A 17,891-nucleotide genomic window follows, 5' to 3' on the forward strand; every position below is an offset into this window, starting at 1 on the left:
AAACTCTGTCTCAGTCTCTCTGTTCTTGGTGTGTGACTGCGGAGGCGCTTGCCTGATTGCAGCAGCTGGAACAGTCCGTTGTTGGGGTGTTGAGGATCGTTCATGATGCTGCAGCTCTGCTACTACACCTCCTGGTGAATAAGTCCTGCAGAGGGGAGGGTAGTTCCAGTGGTACGTTGGGCTGAACGCATCACCCTCTGCAGGGCCTGCCTGTCCTGAGCAGTACAGTTCTAAATCCAGGCAGTGATGTTGCCTGTCAGGATGCTCTCCACTGCTGCAGAGTAGAAGGACTTGAGGATCCTCACCAAGACCCGGCATTTCTTCAGCTGCAGACGCTGCCTCGCCTTTCTCACCAGAGTATCTGTATGAATAGCCCATGTTAAGTCCTCCGTGATGTGGACTCCCAGGAACTTGAAGCTGCAGCTTGACAGCCAGTCTGGTGGGGACTATGGCGTTGAAAGCTTAACTATAGTCGATGAACAGCAATTTCACATGGGCCATCCAGGTGCGTGAGCTTGGTGTGCAGTACCTGGGAGAGCACGTCGTCTGTGGATGTGTTCGGCCGGTATGCATACTGCAGCGGGTCCAGGGTGCGGGGGAGCGACGCACAGATGTAATCCTTAATGAGCCTCTCGAAACACTTCATGACCACCGAGGCGAAGGCCACCCGACGGTAGTCATTCAGGCAGGCTGGAGAGGCCATCTTCAGAACTACTAAATTCTACCTTCTTCCGTCCAGTGGCATTGTAATCACAATGACACATCTAATTCAAAGATATAAATATGTCTGGAAGTAAATCTTGAAAGGTCAAGGGAAACTAAAATCTACAGTAGCAAGACATTGAGAACACACAAAATAATCCAGGCTAATGTGGTCATTTCAAATAGTTGATTCATTCCTAAATGTCATCATTCGGTGTGTCGTCATGGTTGAACTGGAGCGTTCATGTCGATCTGTCTGATCTAAAACCCGCGCTGCGCGAGCCCTGCGTCCCCTCGCACGGCCACGCCCTCCCACCTTTCCCTCAGTTTTCAGAGACGGACAGTAACCAGCATAAGCGCCTGTCGAGCCGCCCCAACCCTGGATTCCTGGAGCGTCTGAGCGACACCGCCGGGGGGACGGTGGTGGGAGTCGGCCTCTTTTTCCTCTCCTTCTACGTGCTGTTCACCAACGAGGTGGGTTCCCCGGGCCACGCCGGAGTGAAATGAATTCCAAATGGTGTGTCGCGTAACTGACGTCCCCCCCCCCGGTTCAGGGACGGGCGCTGCAAACGGCGGCTTCCTTGGACGAAGGCCTTTCTCGGGTGGTGTCCCTCCACCAGTATGCCGGCGTCGACCGCCAGAATGACCACCGCCCAGTTCACCTGTCTGCCAAGCTGCGCACGTCGCAGGTCGGCCTTCTCTGAACACGCTGTGTGTGTGTGTGTGTGTGTGTGTGTGTGTGTGTGTGTGTGTGTGTGTGTGTGTGTGTGTGTGTGTGTGTGTGTGTGTGTGTGTGTGTGTGTGTGTGTGTGTGTGTGTGTGTGTGTGTGTCCTGATCACTTTGGATTTCCTTTCGCTCATCCAGCCGCTCCATGACCCGAACTACAAGGTGGTGGTGCAGGCGGTGAAGCTGAAGAGACAGGTGGAAATGTATCAGTGGGTGGAGCACCAGGAAAGCAGGTAAGCCGTGCCCCCCACCCCCCGAGGTGGGGCGAGCTCCAGTTGAAAGAAAACAAATAAACAATTTAAAATAAATAATTAAAAAATAAAAAAACAAAAAAAGAATTGCGCCAAGCGTGAGGACGGAGTGAAGATCTTGAGGTGTGGTTGGTTTCAGGGACTACCAAGAAGACGGCGAGACCAAGACGGAGACGACGTACACCTACAGTGAGTCCTTTCCTCGCCGCGCCGCACGGACTCTGCCTCCGCCGCGACCCGCCCGCCGCACAACGCGAGCGCTTTGTGGGCGTCGACGTTTTCATTATTGACGTGAGGAAATACTCTCCCCCCCCCAGACACGGAATGGAAGGCGGAGTTGATCAACAGTCGGAATTTCGATAAGGAAATGGGCCACATCAACCCGAGGTGATGCTCGCTGGGTTTGTTCATTCCTGTGATGGTGGTGGCGTCACACCCGTTCGGAAGTCTGGATCCCGCTTTCAGATGAATGAACTTTGACTCCTTCCTCCGTCATCACCCAGTGCCATGGCGGTGGAGAGTGTGACGGTCGTGGCTCCTGAAGTCAGAGTTGGCCCCTTCGTTCTCTCTAAAGGTACATTTCGCAGACATTTCGCGTCGGATGAACTGGTCGGGGCCGTGTTTCCTGCAATGTGATGCCGCCATTTACGCTTTTTTTTTTTCTTCTTCTCTCCCCCCCTCCACCAACAACAGGTCTCGTGGAGCAGATAAATGACTTTCAGACGCTGAACCCGAGATACGTCCCCCCTGCTGAGCTGGACCCCTTCCTCACCGTCCATGGGGAGTATTTTTATCACACCCCGAGCCCACTCAGACCTCAGGTGAGAGTCGAGCCGCAGGACTTTTTATTTTCAGTTGACGTTCACACGACTCGATGACGAGACCGTCTGCCGTGACACCCGTCGCCCTCCCCTCCCCTCCCCCCGGCCCCCCATGTCTGACGGATCACGTCAAAAACAATGTGAGTCCGAGGGGGGGGGGGGGCGCCTTGAGAATGTAAAAACTTAAACTGACGTATTGTCTGCAAGGTGGGCGATGTGCGTGTGAGCTTCTCCTTCGCTGGACTGAGCGGGGAGGGGTTTCATCCGGGCCCCGCCCAAACGGTGAGCGCCGCCTTCCAGATTTTTCTCTTGCTCATGACCGTCGATCTTGTCTGTGGATTGTGGAGTTAAAAGGCCTTTAGTGTATTATCAGAGAAGTAGGAACACAAAAAGTGTAGCCTCTTAACTTTAGTCTCTTCTTACTGAAAATGTGGTGTTTTATCATTAAAGGGATGTTCTAATAATTATTTGACCTTAACCCCCCCAAGTGATTTGACATTTCACTGCATATATCTCTGTATGTGTATGTGACAAATGAATCTCTTGAACCTTGAATCTTGGTTGGGATCACAATCTCTTGTTATTTACCCGTCGTTGAGATAATGGCTTTACAATAAGATGTTTGTTAAATACCAGTTTTTCTTTCACGGCCGCTCCCTCCCAGGTCAGTGTGGTGGCCATGCAAAGAGGTGACAACCTCATGCCCTTTAAGACCAAGTCTGGAGACACGCTGGAGTTCCTGCACCTCGAGGAGCGCTCCGCACAGGTAGATCTGAAACTTTTCTTTGCGAGACGTTGGAGTTTATTTAATTGTTGTCCATTATTTATCATTTAGAAATGTTTGGTTACTCGTGATGTTCATATGTATTCATTGTGTTAAAACGGCCGGTTAACGCTATGTTTTGGTCCGTAGGAAATGTTCGAAAAGGAGCACCAGCACAACAACATGGTGACGTGGGGGCTCCGGGCTGCAGGGTGGGCGCTGATGTTCCTCGGCGTTAGTTTGACCGTTCGCATCTTCCACACGCTGGGTGAGAGGTGCTCGTTTTGCAGAACACCAACCTGGTTCAGCCTCGTTTCCACTGTGTCGCTGACCCGCGTGTCGTCCTCCCCGCAGTGGACTGGGTTCCGGTGCTGAGGGAGCTCGTCTCCATGGGGCTCAAACTGTTTGCGCTCTGTGTCTCCGTCTCGCTCTCCCTTCTCACCGTCGCCGTCGGGTGGGTATTTCACCGTCCCCTGGTCGCAGCGCTTTTGGGTGGAGCTGCTCTACTCCCGCTGCTGATTGCTCGCTCTCGCGCTCCAGCCAAGAAGAACCAGTGACGCCACGCTGGCCCTTTGTGGTGTTGATGCCTTCTCCTGCTGCCTTCAAGCAATTATATATATATATATAATCTCTTGGAGTAAAGCTCAATTTGAAAAAGCTTAGATAGTGACAGAAGTGTTGAAGGTACAGGGTTTTTTGTTTTTTTTTCCTTTACAAATTTTGTAAAAAATTGACCTTAGTTATGTTGTTCTTGATGTGTGTGTGGGGGGAGTGTGTCATTATCAATAAGGCCAAAATATTTGTAAACACCAAAAGAAAGAAATGTGTATTTTTGCATTATAACTGCATGAATTTGTGTATATTAAATATTTTTTCCCTTTGCTCGCCTGATAGAAATGACCCATATTTTGCAGCGATTTCCTTCCCGTTATGGAAGCTAACGATGTTGTCCGTCAGATCCAATCTCACACGTTCATCCTTTACGAATGGAGTAACAACTTATCTCAAGATTCTTACAAAGTAATTTATTACACAAAAACACCAAGTTTACATTTGTGTTTTACCAAAATGAGTTTTCCAGTCTTCTCAGATTGTGCATGGGATCATAAAGCACAGTTATTTTTTGTTCGTTTTTTTTTTATAATAAGCACATTAGTAATCATCGGTGATTTCGTGTGCACAGCTGTTTGTTGGGATAATGAAAGGACTATGGGTCACAGTGTAAAGGTGCCTCGCCTCGATTGGCTGCGGAACATTCCTCAGATCAGCGGGCGGGGCTTAAGCACTTTCTGTGGTTGGCAGCGTTGACACCGCAGGTCCCCCTGGCTGACCTCGTGGATTGCATGGTACGAGTTAAGAAGAGATTGTTTTCCAATATGGCAAATTTACTCATGTTAAAAGTACAAAAAAAACAAAACATTTTATGACCTCAAAATCGAATACTGACGAAACCTGACTACGGTTGCTTAAGACAGACGAGTAAAAGAATGACTCCTTTAGTAAAAACCGGTGAGCGCAGTCTTTTGAGCGGGTGTGTTTGGAGGGGGGGGGGCGGGGGGTGAGGTTTGACCTCACGACTCTTCCCCCTCCCCCATTTTCGGGAAGCGCGCCCCCCCAGCTTCCCTCTACAGCAGGAGACACTTGTTGCTCTTCTTCCCCCGCCGCGCCTGCAGCGCCGCCCTCGTGGCCATCTCGAACACCTCCCTCACGCCGTCCTTCGTTTTGGCGGAGCACTCCATGTATCCGAAGGCACTGATCTTGTTGGCCATGTCGCGCCCCTCCTCCGGTTTCACAGGTTCCTACCGGGGAGGAAAAAACAAAAACAATTAAAACACGGAAGGTTTCGAGGAACCATCGTCCCCCCCCTTGCGGGGCTGTACGCATTCGGGGTCGTGCTCCCAAGTTATAGGAGAATCGCTGTGTTTACATGCACGTTTCGTTTTGTTTGCATTTTAAAGCGTCCGGCTCCTTTGTGTGGAAAAAGAATGGCTCGCCGGCGTTTCACCAACTTTACCTGCTTCATTTTGGCGAGCTCCCTGCGGGTGTGCTCGTCGTTGCGCAGGTCCTTTTTGTTTCCCACGAGGATGATGGGAACATTTGGGCAGAAATGTTTGACTTCGGGAGTCCACTTCTCCGGGATGTTTTCTGCGGAGGAAAAAGGGGGCGGACGTCAGAGACTAGCCGCTCGTACTTTGGGGCAAAGACCGCGATTACATCGCAAACAACACTTTTGAATTCAGAAACGTCCGTGTTGGCTCACCAAGACTGTCGGGGCTGTCGATGGAGAAGCACATGAGAATGACGTCGGTGTCGGGGTAGGAAAGCGGGCGCAACCTGTCGTAGTCCTCCTGTCCTGCTGTGTCCCAAAGCGCCAGCTCCACCTGCCCAAAGAAATAACTCATCACGCGTTTCACAGGACGACACGCCCCCAAGACATCTGCTCATCCAACAAAAGGCAAAAAAAACAACACTATCGGCGGTTAAACAATCCAACACCCGGGAGGTGTTTAAAGGGTGCGTACCTGCTTGCCGTCCACCTCAATGTCGGCCACGTAGTTCTCGAACACGGTGGGGACGTAAACCTCGGGGAACTGGTCCTTGCTGAACACAATGAGGAGGCAGGTCTTCCCACACGCCCCGTCTCCCACGATCACCAGCTTCTTCCGAATCGCTGCCATGACTGCAGCCCAGAGGGAACAGGGACGGGAGGTCAGGAGGTGGGCCTTTTGTTTGGTTTTTTTTGTTGACCGTCAAGGAACCAAGCGGCGCAAGGTTTTACACCGCCACCATTTTTTTTGGAAGGACTAAACAAATTCTATCAAATTTACTCAAGAAGGAACAGGGACGGGAGGTCAGGGGACCCGAGGGAACAAGGACATGAGGTCGGGTGGGAACGCGGACGGGAGGTCAGGGGACAGGAGGTCAGGGGACAGGAGGTCAGGGGACAGGAGGTGGGCCTTTTTGTTTGTTTCTTTTTGTTGACCATCAAGGAACCAAAGTTTTACCTGGCCAACATTTTTTTTAAAAGGACTTAACTATTTATATCAAATCAACTAAAAAAAAAAGAACAACCTGTCCTTAATAATCTTAATAATAAATATAAATAATAAACACATGATTTCTATTTTCTGTTTCAATTTGAACCTTAGGTAATGTGGTTTGCAATGTGACTGCAACCAAAACAACAATAATTGCAGGAGATTCTGATTTATCATAATAACAATAATAATATTATTATTAATAATAATAATAATAATAATAATAATAATAATAATAATAATGAATCTGAAATAATTCAGGGAAAACACGCCACTTTCAGTGAATCCTAAAAGGTCATGTTATTATTTAAGGGACAGGGGTGGGGGCCTGATGCCGGGGGTTCGATGCTGATGGAGAAGCAGGTTTTTATTTTTGTTTCTTTGGTTTTTGTTGATGTTGTAACTTTTGGATCCGGATCTTAGCGCCGTCGACTCTTCACCGCAAAGAGGATCCGAAAGCAGCTCCAGCTCCGCTTCCTTCAGCTCCACACACCGTCAGCCACCGGGCTTGTGTTAGGTCTCTCTCACCAAACACAGCGGCCGAATTTACGACGGCCCCTGATTATTTAATCGAACGTGTTATGAGTTCGCATCGATGGGTCGACATGTGCGCACGACTACATCACCGGCGAAACGCTGGACGCGACGTGTATCAACCCCCCGCGAGCCGAGCAGGGCGCTGTGTTTACAATAGACTGTGCTAACGTTAGCCGGCTAGCTCCTCTACCCTTAAACTCTGCCGCAGTGTTACACGGCGCCGGTGCGGACCAAACGTCGACGCGAATCTTCTCTTTCGAACACCGCCGGTTTTTATTTGTCGAGTCGGTTCCCGGTTTATTCCAGGAGGGGAAAAAAAACCACCACCACCCATTATTAGCCGCGGCTAGTTTCGCTAGCAAGGCGGAAGTGAAGGAGCCCGTGATGGGCCGCTAGCAGCTAGCCAGCTAGCAACACAATACCAGTTGACTAAAACAGAGATGGTCGATGCCCGACGTGGCGCTGCGGTGCCCCGCGTCGACAAGAGCGGCGTGCCTACCTGCTCGCTGGGTTACACGCGGCCCGAGGGGTTCTGCTGCTGCTCGGCTGACCGTCTACGGCGCTGGATCACTGCGGTAGTGACGGACTGCTGCTGGGTTACAGGCGGGGAGGGAGGGAGGGAGGGAGGGAGTCCGGGGTGGGGTGGACGTGGAGGCTCCCATCGGTGACTGAGCTAAACGGAGCTTATTTAAAAAAAATAGTAATAATAATAATTATAGTAATAATATAACAATAATAATAATAATATATTTATAATAATAATAGTCATAGTAATAAAAGTTATAATAGCTATAATAAAATAATAATAATACCAATAATTGTTATTATTACTATTATTATTATTACTATTATTATTATTATTATTATTATTATTATAGTAATAAAACAATAATAATAATAATAGATATAATGATAATAATAGTTATAATAGTAGTAATAAGAATAATAATAATAATACAAATACGAATATGAATATGAATAATAATAAAAGGTATAATAGTAACAATAGAAATAATAATGACGATGATGATACTACTACTAATAATAATAATAGTTATAATAATAATAATAATAATAATAATAGTTATAATAATAATAATAATAATAATAATAATAATAATAATAGTTATAATAATAATAATAATTCTTATTATTATAGCAATAATAATAATGATTATCATAATAGTGATAATAATATAATAGTCCATCCATCTCTCTATCACCCGTCCATCATCCATCCATACAACCATCTCTCTATCATCCATCCATCCATCAATCATCTATCCAATCATCCATCTGTCTGTCTGTCCATCCATCTGTCTGTCTGTCTGTCCATCCATCTGTCTGTCTATCTATCTTTCCCCCATTTGCTGAGTATCTGTTGTGTATTCCATTTAAAAAGGACATTGAGCAGTGCAGTGATGAAGTGTATGTTGATGCTGAAGCAGTTCCACACTTTTCAGGACATTAAAGGAGCAAATGTGGATGTTGTTTGGATTTCCCTTCTCTTTCAATTTTACCATTGTTTACTATTTGATTTTATCAGGGCGGTGCAAAATGAGTTCAAATGTTTGTTATATGATTGTTTCAGTTTGTAGTTTCTTCTTTCCGGCATTTGTGATTGCTGATTTTTCCACTCCTGCTATTGCATTCCCTTCTTCCTGGAAATGAATCATGTATATAATGGAACGGAGAAATTGAATTGATTGATTGATGAATACAGAGACAGAGAGAAGTAAAGATAGAAGTGGCACCGTCCTGGGTTAGGTGGTGTATTAATAACAAGCCTCTTACTCTAATCCTGATAAGAGGCTTTCTCAGCTCCGCTAAAATCCACTTAATGGAAACAAACTCAGACATGTTTCTATGGAAATACACTCATGTTAATTGCAAAAGCTGTATATACCCATAATGAAAAGCACTTCCAATTTGTACATTTTTTAATTGCAGAGTTTTGCTTTTGTCACAAAAATATTGTTCCATAAATATCTCCTGAATAAATATTATTTGTCCTACACATTGTGGAACTCAGATAATAATTGTCAAATTAAATGTACAAGCAAAATACACAGAGCTCACAAAATGATCCCCTGATCCCCTTTCATCTCATCTGAATTAAATCAATACATTTCAACCCTTTTTGTACTGTGATAAATTAATGATGTCATATTCCTCCACACATTGAGCATTTTAATGGCACAGATATACATTTCATTTATAAAACCTGACATCTCAGCAATAGGGACCCCAAAGTGAAAGTGAGACTACGGTAAGATTTAAAAAGAGGTTCCAGCAGAAGGTTTGGACGGCTGGATAATACAGATAACAACATATTTTTTCATTTTGTTCCCTGCTCTACATAGTCGGCTACAAGCAGTGTGACATTTTCCGAATTTCTGAATCCCAGGCATTTTTTTGTGTCTCTTTATCCCGTCTCGGGGGGGGGGCGATGTGTTTTCGGAGCCTCATACATGGAAGGGGTAGTCCTTGAGGTATCCCAGCAGGAGCTTTGGCAGCGGCAGTTGCTTAGAGGAGTCAGTGCTTCGGTGGATGGCGAGCCGAGCCATGTGCTGCAGGGAAGGGAAGGCGTGCGGCCTGTGCAGGGGACGCACCAGCCTCAGACGGACCCCGCACGCCTTCGCCACCTGCTGGACGGGGTAGCCTTCCGGCCCGGCTTTCAAGTCGCCCCCCTCATCGCCTCCCCGCCCCCGTGGGCTCTGTCCGAAACTGACGTAGTGCTGGATAAGGCTGAGGACGTCGGGGAAGGTCCGCGGATGAGGCGGTGGCGGGGAGCCACAGTCCAGCCAGAAGCAGCCTCCGGAGGCGTCGTGCTTGATGCGCACGTTGGTGGGACCGCAGCGCGTCTTCACCGACAGGGTCAGCATGTAGTCGGGGTGGCTGCTGTCCCGCACCAGGAACGTCCCTTCCGATCGACTCAGGAGGGCGTCACAGGCTTCACTCGCTGAAATGGAGCCCCAGTACCAACCTGCAGTTGGGATGAGACCGTTCTGTATATCAATGCAGTTATGATGAAAATATTGTGTTTTCTTATTATATGTCCATTAGATGATGTGCCAAGAGGACGCCTCCCGTCCCTTGAACTATGGCATCAATGCCCTCAAGGCTAAAATGAAACATCAGGGAACCGTACTGTTTGGAATAGAATAACCAAGCAGAATACTATCCATTGATCTACTTCTTGATAGCAGGTGTTTTGGGTGGCATTTACTTACTTACCCAACCCCCCCTCCGCCCCCCCCCCAAAAAAAACCCCAAAACAAAACAATAAAAACATGGCAACCGCACATTGCTCTTCCTCCGTTTCCAAGTTGTCTGAATTTGCCAGCAGGGGCAAGGCAAAGCACCGATTCACTCTGCATTGCTTACCTACATTGGTCATTGTGAATGCAACTTGATGAAGGTGAAAATAGGCACAGCTGCTTTAATGTCACCTACAGCTCAACAATATCAAAACAGAATCACCTCAAAACATCCCAAACAGCACGGGGCCTGAAGTTAAGTTTGATCAACATGCACTGCCTGCACAGTATAAAAACGGCTGGAGAATGTTACCTGAAACTTCAGAAATGGGACAAAACCATTCAGAGTCGAAACATTTTTTTTTGCATGTACTCCTTCAACACACAACTTTCTACACTTCCCCGTGTAACACTGTTTATTTGTATTTTTCTCTGCAGTAAATCAAAGTTGCAAAGCAAGACTGAATCCACATCCGAAGTTATTCCCGTTACCTGACGTATGGAGGTACTGGAAGGTGGTGGTGACACAGCAGGGCTCTGGTGTTGGTTGCCAGGTCAGAGAGGGGAGGTGTGGGCAGCATGGAACCCTGCTCTCCTCATGATAAGATGTGCTCGTTGCCTTAGCAACCATGTTTCATGACAGCCCTGGCAAGAGAAGACGACATTGGATCAGAGAATACATTCTCAAATGGCTGAAAGGAACAGGAAAAAAAAAACAACTCCCCCCCAAAAAAGTCACCGTCCCTTAGATTATTACTTTGAGGTTATTGCTGGTTTTGAATAAAACACTCCTTTCTGATGAATATTTAAAACTTAAAGTAGTTCAAACAGCTGAAACAGTGACATATTCATGAAGTTTGGGTCATTCTTTATTTGGTTTAGGGCCTACAAGTCCACTGCTTAAAAAACACTTAATACAATGAGTAATTAAATAAGTAAGTAATCCAGTGACTTCAAACGGCCTGTTATAGGAGCGGTGAGGTGTGGAGCATTATGCAACCACTGAAAGGTCAGCAGCAACATAGTCATTCATTTATACAGTACTATCAATCATCTGTACTACTACTAGTGTAGGTCCATACATATCTGCTATGACTGGAGTTCCTCAATTAAGTCATTTGTACGACAGCAGTTTTACAGCATTAAAGCCTCATCCAACAACAACACGACAGAGGAGCTGGAGCCTTTCATCTGGACCGTGTTGTCCCAATCTCACCTTCGAACACATAGAACATGTAGAAGGCGACGAGTCGGAGGAGTTTCCACCCAACGCGACAGGAACACGCGTTTACATTTCACAACACAGAAATAAAAAACCCAAAACAATCCAAACACATCACCTTGAGCGTCCAGAAAGTGACCTGATGTGCTCCTGAATATAGGTTGCAGACGGGTCCCTTTACGCTGACGCTCCGGGGTCCTCCGCCCGGCGCACTGACGGGCTTTGCGGGGTTTTGGGTTCAGGGAGAAGCGCGGAGCTGCGCTCGACAGCAGCGACCCTCGTCCACCGCGCGGCGGAGGCGGCGGAGGCGGCGGAGGCGGCGGAGGCGGCGGAGGCGGCGGAGGCGGCGGAGGCGGCGGAGGCGGCGGAGGCGGCGGAGGCGGCGGAGGCGGCGGAGGCGGCGGAGGCGGCGGAGGCGGCGGAGGCGGCGGAGGCGGCGGAGGCGGCGGAGGCGGCGGAGGCGGCGGAGGCGGCGGAGGCGGCGGAGGCGGCGGAGGCGGCGGAGGCGGCGGAGGCGGCGGAGGCGGCGGAGGCGGCGGAGGCGGCGGCTCCGAGTAGCGCGTCTCACGGAAAAACGGGACCCAAAACGAGCCGCCTGGTCACACTTGTTGAGCAGAATGTCCGGTGTTTCCATTTGGTCTGCGGCCCATGACGGTTTACCAGTTATAGCAACTTATGTGAATTTGCCTGTTGCCTATATTTCAGTTCTCTTTATTTTAGATTATTAAACCTTGGTAGTTTACAGGCATTGTGTGACTATCCATTGACTATCCATCCATTATAGATTGTTACTTGCAATTAATAATATTTGAGAGCCAACAGAGAGAGAGAAAGAGACACACACACACACACACACACACACACACACACACACACACACACACACACACACACACACACACACACACACACACACGCACAGTTTAACCACTTTTTGGGGAAATAGGCTAAACACCTCTCCCATCATTAAAATAAACATTTACGCAAAGTACTATTAGAGCTCACCCGTCTCATCTGCTGGGGGCTTGGGCCACTTACGCTTAAAAATTTGCGGCTAGAATACTGGGACGACAATACCACCAACGCAGATAAACCACAGAGTGCGTTAGGAAATCCAGAATAAAAAAATATTTCTGGTATCATGTAAAGCAGCAGCAGTTAACTGAGCTTGGTCAAGTGGTGTCTGCGTCACTGTGCTTTCAGGTGTCAGTGCTCAGAATGAACTTCCATGTGATAAAGAGTAGAACATTGTTAGTTTGGCTTGTAAGGATGCAGTATAGGAACCAGCATCTCTATAAGAGAATATGAACCGGCATTTATCTGAGTTCAGTTAAAATATCGTATAGTTAAATAAAATTTCAGGCTCAAAGGAAGGGACAATGGTGCTGGGCAGTATATGTTGAAAACAATTTGTGAAATGGAAAAACTAAACTAAGATTGGGAGATGAGAAACCTTATGGGATTAAAAATATATAGGCCTAGATTGATTGACTATTTTCTGAACATCTGCAAACTTGTCCATTTGCGCTACATCTAATTGGTAATTGATGTTATCCATCCCACATGCTTAATTTCATATCAATACTTTATGCAGAAAACTATTATGCAGAAAATTCCAACGATTCTGATTAGTTCCACAGCATATACAATGTAGATCTCTTATTCACTGTCATAAAAATCCTAACTTAGTTTTGGTTGTGTCACCTTAATGGTCGTAATGTCCAGGTTAAGAAAACCTCAGAGTAAGAGTTAATATGGAAAATCTGTTCTCCCATGCCCTCGGGTATAAAGGTTGAAGAGAAGATTTACTACACAGTTACGACAAGGGGGGTTGAAAAATAAATGATAGACACTGTGTCAGCTGGCTTTTGTATATGTGCTTGTCTATTTATTGGTCTGTTCATGTCTAGTTTTCTTCGCCGTTCTCCCCTGCCCCCTTGATCAGCCGCTTGTTGCCTCTCTTCCCTCCGGGCCCGCGGGGCTTGGCAAACGCTTGCTTGAGAGTGTGCTCCATGGGATGGACTTCCTCGTATAGAAAGTCCTCCGTCAAGCCATCGCCACTGTCAATCTCCATCTACACACACGCACAAAAACCCAAACCCAAAACCTCACAAACATAACTCAATACACAGTTTAATATGATTACCCATCAACTGTGATGAACAAACTTGGACATCATGTAGTTCTAGAGTGAATTACGATGTCCCACTGAAACTGCCTGATACACTGATGGAACGGGAGATGAAATGTGTGTCTAATATAATATCCAAATACACATTATTGCAAATACATTTCCGTTAATGCATTAGCCCCCAATATTTATATGGTGTTCTGCACCTTTTTGGTGACTTCAAGTTGGTAGTCTCTCTCCACCTCCTCAAGTAGTCTGTTCTTACAGCTGGAATACAGCATCCGCTCCTTGATACTGCAGCTGTAGCCAGGCATCGAATATATGAAGACTGAGAGAAGAAGAAAGAATTGTACAATATCCGAGGATGACTTTAATTTGTATTGAATGTCAATTCACAGCAGAATTTCACTCTCGCACGTCTTAACCATTTAGACCCTATGGTAAGAGTTCTTAAGCGCTAATACAGACACAGTGATTGGTGCGAACCCAATGCCTCCTGGCGCTGTCCCTGGTGAGAGTGTTTAAAGATGAAGAAGTGGTATCTGGGTGAATCGGTGGGAATCCTGAAGGGAAGCTCGTGAGTCTCTGTGGGGTTGGTATTGACCAGCTCAATCGTCTCTTTCTCGACATCTAACCTCTACAATACATACAAACAAAACAAGTGTCCTGAAAAGTGCTACAGCTATAAAGAACATCATCATCATCATCATCCTGGATCTGTCCATCAAATTCCATTTCCACCTCTGGTGGAATCCATCGCAAAAGCCATACTGTAAGGCTACTCATGAGGCGAGACAATGTCCATTAATGTTGTGAAGTTGATATTGTTTATTCTATGTAAAAAGAGCGTAAGACCCACCAGTTGTATATAATTGACACGTCTTTGTTTGAGATATCTCAGAGCCTGTTTGGCCTCTTCTCGCAGGGGGAAAGCTAGACCCTGGAGAGTCTGTGCCCTTTTGTCCAAGCCAAACTCCATAGTCACCTGTGGGGGGGGGGGGGGGGTGGTATAAAATTGTACACTTCTTATGACATACTGTTGAACTAAGACACAATAAAGCTCATAATAATAAAAAAGTGAAATTCCATTTCTTTGAATCCAATAAACAACTGGACATACGACTTGGCCAACCTTAGCTCGTCCTGTGGGAGTACCAATTCTCCTGCGTTCATCCTGTGAATACATTTAACAAAGATACTTTCATCCCTCTTGATCAACCTGGTTCTTTCTAATATTTTTTTTTTTTAGTATCACAAAATGGCTGATAGGAAGGATGTCGACATACCCATACAACTTTATCCTGAGTGAGAAATGAACCAGAGAACCACATGAGGTAAATCATTTCAATAAAAGACCCTTTAAAACGATCTCCGCGTCGCGGCTGCCCTGAAGGGTTTACCTCCGTGGCTTTGAGTCTTTGTAGCTCCTGCTCTGCGGCTGTGAGAGGAGCGGGGCAGGAGCAGGAAGACATGTGGCGCAGGTAGCCCTGGAAGCACAGGTCATCCTGCAAAAGAAAAAAGCAGAAAGTCGTGAAACAAGTTGGGACTTTGGGTTCTTTGGTGAGAGAAGGTCACACACCTCTGCTGTCCCGAACATTTCATCTTTGATGTGACCTCCCCAAAACTCTTTCTTCAGCGTGGCCCGGGTGGCGGCGTACACCATCTTCTGCCTCACCTGGAGGGTGCAGAGCAGACATGAGGGGGGTCTGGGGGGGACTGGGACTGCTCAGTTTGATAACTTCTCATCTCAGGGGGATGCGTTGGCGTATAAACAATGGTTCTACTTCACATACTGGCGATTGGTCAGGTGACCAGGCGATGAAGATCCACTCGTATCCATGTGCGTTCTGGGAGTCGAGACGGAAGAGGATGTAGCAGGGTTCCCGAGCAACGAGCAAGGGGAGCAGGAAGTGATCATAGTCCTTGTCCCAGCTCTGAGCCGGCTCTCTGTAGGAACCAAGCACCAGCTCCTCTGCGGGCAAAACGCATGCCTCCATCTCAAATCATTCCCGTATAAGACTCATAGAGTTAGTTATGACATAAGCTGCTATAGAAGAGAACAGTGGTTACCATTTCTAATGATGATCTTCATTATTCTGATGGAACCGCCCCTCGCCCGGGCCAGAAACTCCTTCAGCTCAGATGTTGCTAAGGTAACCAGATATAAGGCAGACAAGTCAAAACGAAGGACGGTGATAGCACAGGACACAGTTGCTAAAGAAGAACTTGAGACATCAGTCCGGGGAGAAAACCTGATCTGCTGCCAGGTAGTCACTGTATCGCCTCAGTGAAGTTGACAAGCAGCACAAGTTACAGACATAATGTTGACATTTCTTCCCGTTTGAAAGTTTCTCAATTGTAGCATTAAAATTAAAGATACAACAAACAAAAAAGAACTAGGCACCCATCCTCCTCCTCTCTCTCTCCCTCTCCATGGTTACCGAACTCAGTGGTCTCATAAATGATGTATGATCTGATGACAAAGGTGAGAGAGGTGTGCTTCCCCAAGCCCTCCCTTCACTACTCCAATTACAAAAATGCCACAACAAATTAATGCTACTCTTGAACAATCTATGAATGTGCTAAACGCTGTCAGTACTCTTGTGTTTCCTTTACAACATTCTCCTTTGCAAATATTTCTACCCAATTTACAGTAAATATGTTGCCCTCGGGATGCTGCGGTGCGTTGTCAGGTCAGACAAGTCAAACAAATTATCAGCAATTACATTGGGAGGACGTCAGGTCACACTGTGGTGAAGTTTGAGGGACATGACTAAAAGAGGAAAAAGAGAACGACACAGAGAACTACACAAAAGACGCCAATACACCTGTCCTACAATGCCATTGTAAAAAAGTTAAAATAATAATAATAAAAAGAATTAAAAACAAAAACAAACTGTAGTTCTTTAATTACCATGGATTCCAGTCTGGTGAGACATCTTTTGGCCGTCAGTTTCACCGCTTGACGATGCTCCGGTGCGACACAGACCCTGCTCCGTCCTCTCTCTTGTGGCTCAGCAGGCAGCCTCCCCACTGACAGCAGGCAGATGGACCCACACGCCAGAGCCACATAAATGCCTGAAGGGTGACTTGGGAGATCACTAACACTTGAAATGTGATCTACGGAACTGTGGCTGATGAGTAATAACCTGCCTGTCAGTGGATATGCCACCGTGACTACTGATCTAAATTTCTTTGCGTATCAATGACCACAAACTTGAAGGGAGTCTCTCCAAAAGGTGCATTCGAGTTCACAGAAGCTGGAGGGACAAACCTGGTGACATCACTGCTTCGGGAAATGTGCTCAGGGGTTTACCGTGCCACCAAATATATTACATTAATTTGTATAGTGCGCACTATCAACTCACACTTGGCCACTTGGTCACAGAAATGTGATACCGATACCTGCTTCATTTCCACATTAGATGAAGAAGCAATTCATTTGATTTTATACAATGATGTAAACTAATTGCAATACACTGTTATTATTATAACAGACAGACACTCTAGGAATGCCTGGGTGTAGTCTGAAACAGTTTAAAGTGTCCAACCAATGTCTAATATTAATTTTATGCCAAAGTGCAAATAACATGTGCTCCAGCAAAGTTACTGTTGGAATCTACAGATCGCCCTTTGTTCTATAGGGAAAAAATAAAATTGGGATTCATGATCAATAAAGATTAAATTGCTGTTGACTACTAACAAAGCAAAGTAATACAGGTGGTGCTTTCTCAACATGCCCTTACGGTAGGTATACAGAAGGTTTACAACAAGATAGCAAAAGTAGGAAAAGGGCATTAGAACAGTAACAGGCGCAACATATGTACAGGCTATTTCAAGAACTTACCCCCCCGCCCCACACACACACAATTTCTCCATCACTAACGCACACAGACACAGTCTCACACACATGGTGAGAGAAAGATAAGTGTGTTACCTGTGAGGTTACCGGTGATGGGATCATCCATTATTTATTTGGCGGTGAGTACACAACCCAAGCAGTTATACATTATTCACTAGATGCCTCCTCTACTACAAGACAACTTTAATGTGGCGCAACAAAAACAAAAAAACAATTCACCATTCCGTTATAATCTCTGTCTCTCTCTTCCGCTCATGAAGGAATTTACTGATGATTGAACCTCGTTTGGCATAAGACAACCTGTCTAGGGGTAGGACTGGAAGAGCGACCATTCCTTCATTCCGTTATTATATAAAAGGAACAAGCTCCCAAGGCTTGGTAAGATAGATTATTTTCTTGAAGTGGAAACCCATGTTGAGTGGATTACGCAGCAAAAGGCAACTTTCTTTTGCCCACAACATCCTGGTTTATACTCCTCTTCCTTCTAAGACAGTCAAATTATTTTCTTGTAAGTTTTCCTTCTTCTGATCAGATTCATTTTATTTTGGTTACTTGAGGTGGTGTGGATATTTGTGTT

The 17,891-nt window shown here is 46.3% G+C and overlaps 4 protein-coding genes across 5 annotated transcripts in view; 1 reads left to right on the plus strand and 3 right to left on the minus strand.

Moving 5' to 3' along the window:
- The window catches only part of tmem43 (transmembrane protein 43), a 5,146-nt gene extending 1,001 nt beyond the window's left edge, over nucleotides 1-4,145 (plus strand). Inside the window, exons 2-12 of one of the 2 annotated variants that reach the window (XM_080000061.1) lie at nucleotides 1,030-1,176; nucleotides 1,257-1,391; nucleotides 1,568-1,662; nucleotides 1,820-1,869; nucleotides 1,998-2,067; nucleotides 2,184-2,254; nucleotides 2,374-2,501; nucleotides 2,709-2,783; nucleotides 3,166-3,267; nucleotides 3,415-3,532; nucleotides 3,619-4,145. In XM_080000061.1, coding sequence (XP_079856187.1) covers nucleotides 1,030-1,176; nucleotides 1,257-1,391; nucleotides 1,568-1,662; nucleotides 1,820-1,869; nucleotides 1,998-2,067; nucleotides 2,184-2,254; nucleotides 2,374-2,501; nucleotides 2,709-2,783; nucleotides 3,166-3,267; nucleotides 3,415-3,532; nucleotides 3,619-3,821 — 1,194 coding nt within the window. In that variant the 3' untranslated portion in view covers nucleotides 3,822-4,145. Of the gene's footprint in view, nucleotides 1,177-1,256; nucleotides 1,392-1,567; nucleotides 1,663-1,819; nucleotides 1,870-1,997; nucleotides 2,068-2,183; nucleotides 2,255-2,373; nucleotides 2,502-2,708; nucleotides 2,784-3,165; nucleotides 3,268-3,414; nucleotides 3,533-3,618 lie in introns of both variants that reach the window. The other variant, XM_080000060.1, reaches the window with a different exon arrangement.
- A 129-nt stretch (nucleotides 4,146-4,274) lies between these two features.
- On the minus strand, nucleotides 4,275-7,458 carry LOC307229868 (transforming protein RhoA). Its single transcript, XM_079999976.1, has 5 exons — nucleotides 7,339-7,458; nucleotides 5,787-5,944; nucleotides 5,525-5,645; nucleotides 5,279-5,409; nucleotides 4,275-5,063 (listed from the first exon to the last, which is right to left on the minus strand). Exons 2-5 carry the CDS (start codon nucleotides 5,940-5,942, stop codon nucleotides 4,890-4,892), a joined length of 582 nt encoding a protein of 193 aa, XP_079856102.1. The 5' UTR covers nucleotides 5,943-5,944; nucleotides 7,339-7,458; the 3' UTR covers nucleotides 4,275-4,889.
- Nucleotides 7,459-9,304: 1,846 nt separating this feature from the next.
- On the minus strand, nucleotides 9,305-10,730 carry cishb (cytokine inducible SH2-containing protein b; the record flags this gene model as incomplete). Its single annotated transcript, XM_080001184.1, has 2 exons — nucleotides 9,305-9,825; nucleotides 10,592-10,730. 2 exons carry the CDS (start codon nucleotides 10,728-10,730, stop codon nucleotides 9,305-9,307), a joined length of 660 nt encoding a protein of 219 aa, XP_079857310.1.
- Nucleotides 10,731-13,227: 2,497 nt separating this feature from the next.
- twf2b (twinfilin actin-binding protein 2b) lies at nucleotides 13,228-16,391 on the minus strand (the record flags this gene model as incomplete). Its single annotated transcript, XM_080001397.1, has 11 exons — nucleotides 13,228-13,395; nucleotides 13,659-13,780; nucleotides 13,939-14,089; nucleotides 14,312-14,437; nucleotides 14,585-14,626; nucleotides 14,739-14,753; nucleotides 14,853-14,957; nucleotides 15,032-15,127; nucleotides 15,246-15,424; nucleotides 15,523-15,600; nucleotides 16,367-16,391. 11 exons carry the CDS (start codon nucleotides 16,389-16,391, stop codon nucleotides 13,228-13,230), a joined length of 1,107 nt encoding a protein of 368 aa, XP_079857523.1.
- Nucleotides 16,392-17,891: the final 1,500 nt, after the last annotated feature.

Source organism: Zeus faber, assembly GCF_960531495.2.
Source record: "Zeus faber genome assembly, chromosome: 5".
Classification (NCBI taxonomy): Eukaryota; Metazoa; Chordata; class Actinopteri; order Zeiformes; family Zeidae; genus Zeus; species Zeus faber.

Excerpts from the sequence above, each read along its gene's own strand:
- LOC307229868 (XM_079999976.1), bottom strand. The coding sequence starts at position 5,942 with ATGGCAGCGATTCGGAAGAAGCTGGTGATCGTGGGAGACGGGGCGTGT. Across the intron at positions 5,646-5,786 it reads TTGAGGTGGACGGCAAGCAG|GTGGAGCTGGCGCTTTGGGA; the intron begins GTACGCACCCTT and ends TTCTTTGGGCAG. Across the intron at positions 5,410-5,524 it reads CGACAGCCCCGACAGTCTTG|AAAACATCCCGGAGAAGTGG; the intron begins GTGAGCCAACAC and ends TTTCCTCCGCAG.